At 46.2% G+C, this 12,500-nt stretch overlaps 1 protein-coding gene across 1 annotated transcript in view; it reads right to left on the bottom strand.

Moving 5' to 3' along the window:
- ddr2l (discoidin domain receptor family, member 2, like) overlaps positions 1-10,706 on the bottom strand; it is a 17,515-nt gene extending 6,809 nt beyond the window's left edge. The window contains exons 1-7 of the mRNA XM_083673416.1: positions 10,571-10,706; positions 4,286-4,390; positions 3,715-3,817; positions 3,185-3,413; positions 1,786-1,933; positions 739-844; positions 109-295 (exon numbers count right to left, since the gene is read on the bottom strand). Of these exons, the coding sequence (XP_083529542.1) occupies positions 109-295; positions 739-844; positions 1,786-1,933; positions 3,185-3,413; positions 3,715-3,817; positions 4,286-4,343 (831 nt within the window). The 5' untranslated portion in view covers positions 4,344-4,390; positions 10,571-10,706. The remainder of the gene's footprint in view (positions 1-108; positions 296-738; positions 845-1,785; positions 1,934-3,184; positions 3,414-3,714; positions 3,818-4,285; positions 4,391-10,570) is intronic.
- Positions 10,707-12,500: the final 1,794 nt, after the last annotated feature.

The following is a 12,500-nucleotide window of genomic DNA, read 5'->3' as shown; positions in this document are numbered from 1 at the left end:
TATATCTCTGCCGCCTCTCCCTGCTCTCCTCTCTCTCCTTTAATCAATTCCTTTCCCTCTTTCCTTTTCGTCTTCCCATCCCCCCTTCATTCCATCTCTCCGTCTCACCTTCATTGAGGTGAAGTTCCTCTGTCTGTCGAAGACAAACTCCATCTCTACGTATCCAGAGCCCAGAGTCTCGTTCCTCCAGCCTACGTAGTCGTACCCCGGCCAAACATGGTACTGACGGGTCCGCAGGAAGTCATCCTGACCAATCACACCGTCTGTCAGCTGGCCCAACCCACCAGACAGCCTCCTGAAGGGGAGGAAGGAATGACCATATAAGGGCGGAGGAAATGGCTGCTAGTTCGTGAGGTCCATTCTCTCCAAGTGTGTCTCTTGAATCTTATTTCAGCTAGTGTGTGTGTGTGTGTGTGTGTGTGTGTGTGTATGTGTACGTGTGCATGTGTGCGTGCATGTATGTGTGTGCGTGTGAGTGTGTGTGTGCGTGTACGTGTCTATATTTGCGTGCGTGTACCTGTGTGTATGTGCATGCATATGTGTGTATGTGTGCGTGTGTGAGTTTGTATGTGTGCGTGTGTGAGTTTGTATATGTGTGTGTGTGTGAGTTTGTGTATGTGTCTGTGTGTGTGTGTGTGTGTGTGTGTGTGTGTGTGTGTGTGTGTGTGTGAGTTTGTGTGTGTGTGTGAGTTTGTGTATGTGTCTGTGTGTGTGTGGATGCATGTGTGTATTACTTACTTTCGTTCGTGGGTGCCGTCATACGTAGAGTCATTAAGGCTGGCGATGGGGTACCCAGGAGGCATCATCAGCTGACCCTCTGGTGAACTGTATGATGTCAGACCATCTATGGAGGAGAGAGAGGGATGAAGAGGCATGGGGGAGGAGAGACAGAGGGATGAAGGGAGATAGAGGGAGACAGAGAGATTGGAGAACACAAGATGGGGGGGAAGAGAGGGTTGAGGGGGAGGAGAGGGATGGGAGAGAAGAGAGGGTTGAGGGGGAGGAGAGGGATGGAGGAGAAAGGGGAGGAGAGAGATAGGGAGAATGAGAGATGAGGTGAGATGGGGGAGGAGTGAAGGATGTGGGATGGAGGAGGAGAGACAGAGGGATAAGGGAGGGGAGAGATGAATGATATGAGATGGGGGGATGGGTTGAGGGCAGGAAAGAGAGGATGAAGGGAGAGGAGGAGAGAGAGAGAGGGAGAGAGAGAGGGGGAAAGAGAGAGAGACATACACAGTGAGAGAGACAAAGACAGACAGACAGAGAGAGAGAGAGAGGGATGGTGGTGAGGGGAGAGACAGAGGTTGTGTTTTATAAACATTCCTCATTCCTAATGATCTAACTCAGTCTCACTCTTTTCTGTTGTCTCAGCAAACCTTAATGTGTGTGTGGTCTGGTCCCCGTCCCAAACCACCATCTGTGTCACAACAGCATTAAGAAGAAACCATTACTCTCTTGTAAACAAAGGCACTACCACGGAATGCATTACACCCGTCTTCACAACAGGACAGCAGTCAGACACTCAAGTACTTAACAGCTAGAGTATTCTACTGTATAGTCTCGTGCTTCTTACAAGATGTACCAATGTGTGTGTGTGTGTATGTGTCTGTCGTGTGTGTGTGTCTATAGTGTGTGTGTGTGTGTGTGCGTGTGTGCGCGCGCGTGTGTGTGTGTGTGTGTGTATGTGTGTGTGTCTGTAGCGTGTGTGTGTGTGTGTGTGTGTGTGTCTATAGCATGTGTGTGTGTGTGTGTGTGTGTGTGTGTGTGTGTGTGTGTGAGTCTCACCGTTCCAGGGGCAGCCGTACAGCTCCACTCTCATACACACGGTGCTGGGTCCCCTGGTGACGGGGATGAGGCGGACATAACGGCTGATGATTGGTGGATGAAGGTCTTTGATCACTGACGTATAGGCGTTGTCATTGGCCTCCATTATCTGAGGAGCCAATAGAATACGGTTACTTACAGTACATACTGAGTGAAGGGCAAGTGTTTCAGACCTAGATTAAACCTACTCTTAAGACTACAAAATATGTTTTATGGAGATTCTTCATAGAAAGTGCTTCCTAGTCCAGGATTAGGCCTACTATGGGTCTTGGAAACATGTAAATAATTCATATTAATTCTGCCTTCAAGTGCTCCTCAGAAACAGGAAACCACTCAAAGCTACCTCAGAATTAACTAACAGGGAGCTCTAGGCAAAATTCTATGCAAAATCTCAATGCGCTTGAATGCACCATTATAGTAGGAATCACATCTTAATGGGATAAACAGCTATGACTGATCCCCCCCCCCCCCCCCCCCCTCCCACTGAGGTCTTATGATAACAGAAACACCCCGGGACATCTAATCAGTCAAGACTAGACAAGATAAAATCACACAAAGCTTTCAGAGAGGGATCTCTTCCTCAGCTCGCATAGCAGCTCTGGGCGATCCTCCAGAAGCATGACAAGGCCAATCATAACCCATTGACTTGTGCATGCTATCAATTACAGCAGACTCTTTTCATTTTCAAGGACTCATGCCGTTAAGTGTCCAGCAACACAATGTCAACAACCTTGGGGAAGTTATGATACCGTGGTTACGCAAAACAAGACCAAAACAGGTGACCACAGCAAAAGAGGCTCCAGTCAGTCATTTTAACCAAATATGAGTCTCTCTCTTTCAGAGTTTGCGTAATATCAACAAGATAGAGCATTTCTAACTGGGTGTAACAGCCGTTCCCCAGACCCACTATTGTAAAGTGGGGTACGCGTACCCCCGGGGGTACGTGGATCGATCTAGGGGGTACGCAAAATAAATCTGTGATGTACCTTCCCAAACAGTCCTGTTGAATAGCCGACTGCAGTCTCAGTACCAAAAATAAATGCATGCACCCTATCCAACAGAATAATATTATCACAATGTCTAATATGTAAGGGATAATGTTCATAGAATATCAATTAAGCTACAAAATAACCGACAGGGGGTACATGACTGTTAAAAGTTTGGGAACCACTGCTCTAGACAAAGGCTCCGTAGAGGTCAACGGCAACAGGAAGTGCCTGTGTCGATGTGGCACTGAAGGGCACTTCCTGTCAGACAATGACTCACCCTGACTGGGCAGGAACGAGTGACTCAGAACAGATTTCCCCCCCCATTCTTTACTTCCGTTTCTTTCATTCCTTCCCCCTTCCCTCGCTCCTACCTTGTTGCCGAGGCGATTCCTCCAGGAGCGCCAGAGGAGGCCATCGTGGCTGTAGTTGAGGCGGTACATGCGGGCAAACTCGTTGCCAGAGTTCCGGGCGTAGCGTCCCTGGGTCCCGACCACCGTCAGGAAGGTCAGCTGACCCAGGTCCACCTGCAGGTACTGGGTGTCGGAGGGCTGCAGGAGACCAGCGGGACACCACGCCCCTTCCCCTTCCTCACGGTTGAACCTGGAACACACACACACACACGTGCATACACACGCACACACACACACACACACACACACATACATACAGAGAGAGACAAAGACAGGAAGTCAGGGTGGGTGGATAAATTGAGGGAGAGGCCAAAAATAATGTGACAAACATTTGATAAGCGATGCATGACGAGATAAGACATGTTCAAAAAGACACGCAGTCAAAACAAACAACCAACCACAACAACACAGTGTTATTCAACAGCTCTCAAATGAACAAACGCTCCATCCAGTACGGCACCGCCCGTCACACGGTCTAGGTCTACACTCACCTTGCATACTGTGGCCCCGTGGTCTCGTACCATTGGCTGGAGGCAGTGATGTCATCATCTTTGATCCTGCCATCCTCCATGCCTAGAGGGTAGCGGCAGTGGGCTGCGACACAGAGAAATACCAGGGTCAACCAGAGGTCAATGATAGGTCAACTAGGAGGTCAATACAGGGTCAGAGTGGTCTGGATAACTGTGATGCACATGTGGAATTCTGCACCTGTGTGTGAAGGTGAAGGCTAGAGGGAGCAAACACTCTGTGTGTGTGTGTGTGTGTGTGTACGTGTGTGTGTGTACGTGTGTGTGTCTGTGTGTGTGTCTGTGTGTGTGTGTGTGTATGTGTCCATGTGTGTGTGTGGGTGTGTATGTCTGTGTGAACTGATGAGTGCCAGGGACTTCCCAGCATTGACGTAGGTAAATCAGTTACACAAATTCTCAGCAACTGTACAGGATGATATCACCATTAGGTTTCACAAGAGGTGGAATGTCCATGTGTATGTGGGGAATAGCTGTGTGTGTGTGTGTGTGTGTGTGTGTGTGTGTGTGTGTGTGTGTGTAGGGGTAGCAGACTCACCTGGTTCTACCTGGGCATTGGCTTTGGCTTGGAAGACCAGCATCAGAAAGAACAGCATGGTGGGCGTTGGATGACTGGCGACAGGTGAAGGCAGAGGCTACATTTCTGAGAGAGATGGAGGGATGGAGGGGTAGAGGAGAGGAAGATGGAGAGGTAGAGGAGAGAAGTAGGGGGAGTTAGCTGACACATGTGATGTCGTCAGACATGAAAACATGCTTTGGTTTAAACATTCACAATGATAAGCTGTTTTATAAGTCTACATTTATTTCTGTGGGAGTCGCAGAGTAAAGCGCTAAACCACTTACATGATCAAACAGTCTCTCTCTCTCTCTCTCTCTCTCTCTCTCTCCCTACAGTGAATCCAGTGATAGATGTGCATTCCCCAGTGTTGTTGACAGCCGTGCAGTTGTTCATGGAGTTGTTGTTAGATAAACCTCTCTGTCTGGCCAAGAGCACCATCAGTCACACCACACTAATCACAGACAACTCCTCTTCAATGACTCTCATTGTCCTCCACCAACAGCAAATTAGCAACTTCAGCATCAGTGACTTTCCTTAGAGAGCCCTAGCATTAACATTAGCGTCTTAGCATCAGTAACTTCCCTAAGAGAGCCCTAGCATTGATGTTTGCGTCTTACCATCAGTGACTTCCCATAGAGAGCGTTTAGCATTGACGTTAGCATCTTAGCATCAGTGACTTCCCTAAGAGAGCCCTAGCATTGAGATTAGCGTCTTAGCATCAGCAACCTTCTAGCACTGACGTTAGCCACTTAGCGTCAACAAAGACACTGCATATCCTCAGTAACCGTTCTCACTCAAAACAACTGCCATCCTCACCATATCCCTGGTTCCTTCTTTCACTTTTTCTTCTCTCTCCTTTCTGACTTCACTCCTCCTCAAAAACTTCCTTCTCTACTCTATACTGTACCAGCCCTTTCTTTAAAGCCTTTTCTATCTCTCTCTAACCCTTTTCTCCCCTTGCTCTCTCTAACACTCTCTCCTCTTGCTCCAAACCTTTCTCTCCTCCTCTTTCTGTAATCTTTCCCCCTCTGTTGACCCCCTCCCCCACATATCTTCTCTCTCTCTCTCACTATCTCTCTCCTCTCTCTCTGTCTCTGTCTCTCTCTCTCTTTCTCAAAGCTCTTGTTCCATACAGCTCCCAGGAGGCTGGTTGTCTGGCTGTCGGCCAGAGCGGAGCCTGGACCCTTGCCAGAGAGTTGTGCCTGTGAAACACCACTGTTTGCAGGCTGAGCCACATGCACACAGACCCTCTCTAGTACCCACTTAGGTGGGTGTAAACAGATGGTTCCTGAGGGGTTTTCAACTCCCAATTAGATCAAAGGGTGGGGGTGAACACTGCTGTTATAAACTATTAATATAAATGCTGAGGTCTTTACTACTTGATGAACAAAGTATAAACAAACTTGAAGACATTTGTCATACTTTTATTGCACTAAGCAAACATAAATCAAACCAGATTAAGAATCAACAGGGGTCAGTTTCTTGAAAGCTTTGTAGCGTTAAGTACTTCTTATCGTAACTTATACGAGCCTTTGTTTCCCGAAACCCTTTGTCTATCACTTAGTACTCCAGTTCTTTCGTAAATTTGCGAGAACTGCAGACCACTCGTGAAGCAGCCAAAGAGCGTCGTTAGATGAAGTGTGTTGCTTCACTTTACCTATCGACAATAATACACCACAAACATACAGCTGATGATTTGAAATCATGCAGATTCCAAGGAGTCGGCCTCAGTCTTGGCAAGCAACACTGTTCTTAAATGTTTTTTTTTACATAAACAAGGACGTTGGCGAATATCTTGATTTATTGTGGGGCATATTAATGAAAAAAAGATGCAGCTTCCACAGGGAGATGATAGCCCACTCTCTGATAGCATTTAAGGCTATCCCATACCCTCTTATGCTCAGGTCAGGATTTGAGTGGAGAAAGCTGGTTTGTGAGACTCCAAAGATCCATCGTTATTGAGAAACTCACCCAGATCCGTTCAATTCCTGTCAGTCACAATGACATTCATTGTGGGTGTGGCGTACATGTGGTTTTGTGAGCTTGTGCGTGTGTGCATGTGTGTTTGTGTGTGTGTGTGTGTGTGTGTTTGTGTGTGTGTGTGTGTGTGTGTGTGTGTGTGTGCGTGTGCTGAGTGTGTGCGTGAGTGAATGCGAGCATGTGTGTGTGTGTGTGTGTGTGTGTGTGTGTGTGTGTGTGTGTGTGTGTGTCATTCCCTGTGTTGTTGGTTTGGCTTGGCTAGTGTATAAACTCTGGACACAAACTCCAGGCCCACGCAGAACTGTTGCACAATCCTATGAACTCAGAAGACCTCCTCACCCCCTCCCCTCCCCCCCTCCCCCCTCCCCCTCCTACCTCAACAAAGACAAAGTATTTGCAGAATTTCAGCATTTTTCTTCACATCTATCTCCCTCTCTCTCTCTCCATCTCTCTCTGTCTGTCTTTCTCTCCATCTCTCTCTCTGTCTGTCTTTCTATCTCCCTCTCTCTCTCCATCTCTCTGTCTGTCTTTCTCTTTCCCTCTCTCTCTCCATCTCTCTCTGTCTGTCTTTCCATCTCCCTCTCTCTTCCTTGTTCTGTCTCTCCATCAATCTTCTCATTTCCACATAGTTGTCAACATAACTCAGGGAGGCATCAGCCCATGCACCCTTAGCAGTTTGCAGGCCAGGTTCAAGAGAGGAGAGGAGAGGAGAGGAGAGGAGAGGAGAGGAGAGGAGAGGAGAGGAGAGGAGAGGAGAGGAGAGGGGAGGGGAGGGGAGGGGAGGGAAGCACACAGGAGAGGAGAGAAGGAACAGCTGATGGGGGAGAAAGCCAGGAAGGGTGATCGACTGGGATTGAAAAGAAGAGAAACGATGGAAAGAAAGAAAGAAAGAAGATAGAGAGAGAGAGATAGAGAGAGAGAGAGAGAGAGAGAGAGAACGGAAGGGTAAGTGTGTGTGTGAGAGTGGGTCCCACAGCTGGTTTATGTAATGGTTGGCTCAAGCAAAGGCCTGTTCAGCAACGCTGGGATTCCTGCCTTGTTGCTCATCCTTCCAGAGGCCTAGTCACATGACCAGGCTGGGAGCTGAGGTACAGGGCCTCTCTCTCTCTCTCTCTCTCTCTCTCTCTCTCTCTCTCTCTCAATTCAATTCAATTGGCATTATTGGCATGAACAAACAAATGTTTCCATTGCCAAAGCATCGTAAACAATCCTAATATATACAGGTAAAAACAGTCATAATATATACAGGTAAAACAATCATAATATATACAGGTAAAACAATCAGAAATAGAAGACAAATAGTAATAAACTAATAAGGGGGAATAATAAAAAAACAAATAAAACAGTTATGTTTACATGTTATGCTTAAAGTCTTTCTTTCTCTCTCTCTCTCTCTGGGGGAGAGAAGAAAAACAAAACTGCAAACACAGAGTGCCTCCAAGAAACAGACACAGATAGAGAGAGAGAGAGAGAGAGAGAGAGAGAGAGAGAGGGAGCAAGGGAGGTTTCACAGCCAGACAACAAGCAACCCCTCCCTCTGTCACTTCCAAGCCTCCATCTCCCCTCCTCAAACCCTACATCACACCACCAGGCCTAACACAGTCGCCAAAACCCAGAACATTCCAAGCATACGACGCAATCCAGATCCCATCCTCACACACACAGGACCTAGCATGCCCCCTACTCCTCTGAGGTTTAATGAAACCGGAGCTCAGTGAGAACAAAGCCCAGAACAGAACAGAACAGAACGGAACGGCATGGACTAACTAGCGCTAATGCTAACTGAATGACCAACCGGCTGGCTGGCTGGTTGGCTGGCTGGCTGGCAGGCTAACTGGGTCTAGCAGCAGTGACGGCCTTCTGATTACGCAACATGATAAACAATGTACAACCCTAAGTGCTCTGGGGACTGGGGAGGGCTGGCTGGCAATCAAAACACACACACACACACACACACACACACACACACACACACACACACACACACACACACACATACACACACACACACACACACACACTCTACTCAAAATACAACAAATGACATAACTTTGCATCTGTCTCCAGCTGCTGTGAGCTGAGTCTCCAGTAGACACTCCTATCCACTGAGAATTTCATGTTCACTTCTCCAGGCCAACTATGTTACTGTTGGGGACTTAGCATTTAGCATGCAGAACCTCCAGTGAGATTACCATCCAATACCACAGAAGTCAATGATTAATTGCCTTGGCTGCACGCTTTATGGTTATGAATGTTATCAAACACGTCCTCATTCCACTCCACGCATTGCAATGAGCTATGTGTGAATCAGGGGAGCTCATGTAGCTCATAAAGCTATGTATGAATCAGGGGAGGCTGGTGGAGGAAGAAATCAGAGGACAGGCTCATTGTAATGCATGGAATGGAATGAGGACGTGTTTGATAACATTCCTCATTCCGTTCCATGCATTACAAGGAGCTCGTCCTCTGATTTCTACCTCCACCAGCCTCCCTTGTGGTATGACAACTTTCCTTCCCATAAAGCAGTGCCCCAGGCTAAGTACTGCTGCTGTGGAATGCATTGCTGCAGGTCGTGGGACGTCTGCATACCTGTTAAAGGCAAGTATGTGCAATACGATGTTGAACTTCAAGGTGTGTTTCCCCCAGTGAAGCAGGTTCAAAACAGCTTCATCAAATTGTCGTACTTTGAATTCACTCAAAGTTGCAAAAATACAATATAGCAAATTGCTGAACTTGAACGTGAACTTGAACTAAAAGCATCTGTAGTGTAATTCCTTGTAACTATGCGGTAATGAATATCATTTAACCAGCATGTCTAACCAGCCTGTTTAACCTGCCTGTCTAACCAGCCTTTTTAACCAGCATGTCTAACCCACCTGTTTAAGCAGGCTGTCTCAGAGCACTACCTGACTTGAGTCCCTCAGTCTACCGGTTGACCTTTCTGACATGGCAGCCTATATGTAGGGGATCAGATTCTGGGCTATTTCCATCCCCCTCCAGAGTTCTCTTACAGCTCACGGTTCACCTTGGAGCATGTTCACCCTTCAGAGACACACCACAGAGTCAACAACAGGGCTGTAGTGTGTGTGTGTGTGTGTGTGTGTGTGTGTGTGTGTGTGTGTGTGTGTGTGTGTGTGTGTGTGTGTGTGTGTGTGTGTGTGTGTGTGTGTGTCCAGGGGGTAAGTGCAAGTGTGTGCTCAAGGAGATAAAGCATTGTCCAGTTGTCTGTTAAAGTTCTGTCATAATGACAAAGAAATACAAAATAACATTTCTGTTGGCCTGTTTTTAACAGATAGCTATGTATGTTGTCATTTGGCAAACAGTGTGAGTCGTCTTTACAATGACATTGCATCCCTCAGGAGTACAGAAGTACACAGACAAACCTAATAGAAGTCATCGACCTTGTGGACATGCCATAACCAACCCTTTGACAGCGACACAACCATTCTAATTAATATGCAAGATGCATCATTCTGACTATAATAGCGTAGTGTTTTACTCACTTGAATGGGAAACATAGAGATAGGAAGTGTCACGGCTGTCCTAAACGGGCTGTGCTATTACTTTATTAGGCCTAACATACCGGTACTGTGTGGAACTAACCTTCTGTCGGTTTGGAGACACATAAAAGCCGGGCATTACGCGTGTTGTGGTCAGGAGGGATGTATGCTACCAGGTATTCTACTGTCAGTGGCCTAACCGCCTTGTCTCTGGGACCGTAATTACAGAGAGAAGCCTATTCCTCACACATAGCGAGGGAACACTTTAGTATAACGCAAAGAACAGCTCAGCAGTTTGCGCACACATGCATGCATTTGAAAGTTATGCAATTCAAAGGAAAATACTGTAAACCGCTCACAGGCCTATGGGCTACACAGCAACATGATTAATATTTTGCTCAGAGCAAAGTTAATCTGTTGTGACTCAATAGCCCCGTTATTCCCCTCTGAATTGATTGACGTAAGAAGGACTAACCGTAAAATAATGTAGGCCTAATGTATAATTTCCCCTCAAAGGACATACAGTTTAAACGAATGGAAAATATGTACTAAATGTTGTCTATTCGTTAAGAAGTAGGCTATGTTGTTGGATAAGTATGTTATTAAACAATCGGTAACCGCGACAGCCGTTTTACCGATCGGCACTCTCGTGCGTAATTCTCCCCCTGACTGGCTTCGGTTCTTATTCGCAACAAAGAGGCCAACACAAACAGCGGCTGGATCACTTTTGTCTGTTCCAGACAACTTTGAGCTTGTTTCTGCAACGACAACATCATCAATTTACCTGATTTCAGTTCTTCACGAAGTCCCGACAATCGCTTATCTCGGTTCGAGTGGCCTTCGCAGACACGGCGCGATTAAAATATCCGGATCATTTCGCCAAAATTGACGTTTCTCCTTGTATTACAATGCATCGGAAGATCTGCACACTCAAGAAAAAAAAGTTTCAATGTAATTTTTACATCACATCCCGCTTCCGGGGCCTGCGGAGGAGGGGGAGAGAGGGGGGAGAGAGAGGGGGGGAGAGAGAGGGGAGAAGGGGGCGCAACATGCGCTTATTCCAGAGCACCGCTACTGTCCCGATTTGGGACAGTGTTTTCACAGAGGAACCTCTGACGTCTTGCTGTAATCAAGGGCTTATAGTTGAAAAAGAGTGCTTTACGGCAAACTCTTAATCAGGGTGGAGATCAGTGTTCCAGAAACTAAAAACGAAATTGATTCCCGAAAATATAAACCTACTCTTCACAATATCGCTTCACCCAGTTACAATTGAATTCCAATCCGTTTTCAATATTGATGATTTTGATCAGACAAATTAATGCAGTGTTCTCTCGACATTCCAATGTGTGTGTGTATTTCCTACTCATCGACCGTTAACCATCAGAAGTTCAAGTCACACTTTAACAATGGAGAGATCAAACCTATACATATGACACTTTTACAGTTACTCACTCGCCATCCCACTAAGGAAGCATACAGGAGATCAGACCCGAGCTTCAGGCCTGCTTTAGAACTCAAATGGCAACAGTAAGGGCGGGCAGTTCACCATAGCAACGTCCTTGAAGCAGAATAAACGGATCTCGGTCTCTGCATTGAAAGCATAAGATCAACCCCAAACATGTCACTTTTGAAAAGGTATCATTTATTTGTATTAATCGTCATCATCTTTATGGATGTTGGTGGTTTTAATGTTTGATGTTTTATGCATGCCACTGTGAGGCTAATTTCACATTATGTGGAAAATCCACTGAACCAAGCAGAAATAACTGTAACTCTGTCGATGTGCTACACACATTTGACCAGCAGAAGGCAGCAGAGCCTCACACTACAGGGGCCCCTATAAACTCTCCCATGCTGCGCTCCCTCCCCAGGCTCCCTGCAGAGGTAGCTTGTGTTTTTCCATTTCCGACATTCGATCCGTCTCTTACCCGGGCAACGAGGGCTGATGGCGGTTGGCAGTGAAATACGTCACTGAAATACTGTACTGGAGAATTTACAGTGAGACAATGTGGGATTCAAATACACAGGAATGTTTTTGCAAAAATAGTGAAATGAATCATCATAAATCCTAGAATCCTAGATTTCACAAACTTGGCTCAAATAATAACAATGATATGATAACAAAGTAAGTGAGTATCATATGGATTAGTAGGGAAGTGGTCCAAACTTCCTCAGAAGCCTGCTGTATAGTGTCAGAAAAACTCCAACATTACTCATCACTTCATTTTCATCACAAGTTTTCGTTCATCAAATGGTCAAAGGATATTGCAGCTGAAACGTCTCAAAAGGGTTTGGCAGTTGTAGCGCGCTAATGATGAGCAAGCATGGGAACAGCAGAAATGAGTGAGTGAGATCAGTGAACTAATTTAATTTAAAAAACATTGCACTTCCCAAGGGGCAATTACTTTGGCCACATGTCAGCAACACAACAACAACAACAACAACAACAACAACAACAACAACAACAACAACAACAACAACATGACAGAATATGACAAACTGTGTGTAAAAAATGACATTTACACACACGTGTGTGTAGCTTCAAAACTCTGCCCTGTTGGACTTGTTCAAGCCTGTCTTTTTATTCTCTCTCTACTTCTCTTTTATCTCATTTCCTGCTGTGCTTCACCATCGGTCTTCCCCCTGTTTTCTTTCCTGGAACTACCACCTCCACACTGTATCTCATTCCACCTCTTCATCTCCTGGCTGACCTC

This window comes from Argentina silus (genome assembly GCF_951799395.1).
Source record: "Argentina silus genome assembly, chromosome: 7".
NCBI classification, from domain to species: domain Eukaryota; kingdom Metazoa; phylum Chordata; class Actinopteri; order Argentiniformes; family Argentinidae; genus Argentina; species Argentina silus.
The sequence above is the reverse complement of the archived record's forward strand: the minus strand, read 5'-3'. Positions and strand labels throughout refer to the sequence as shown.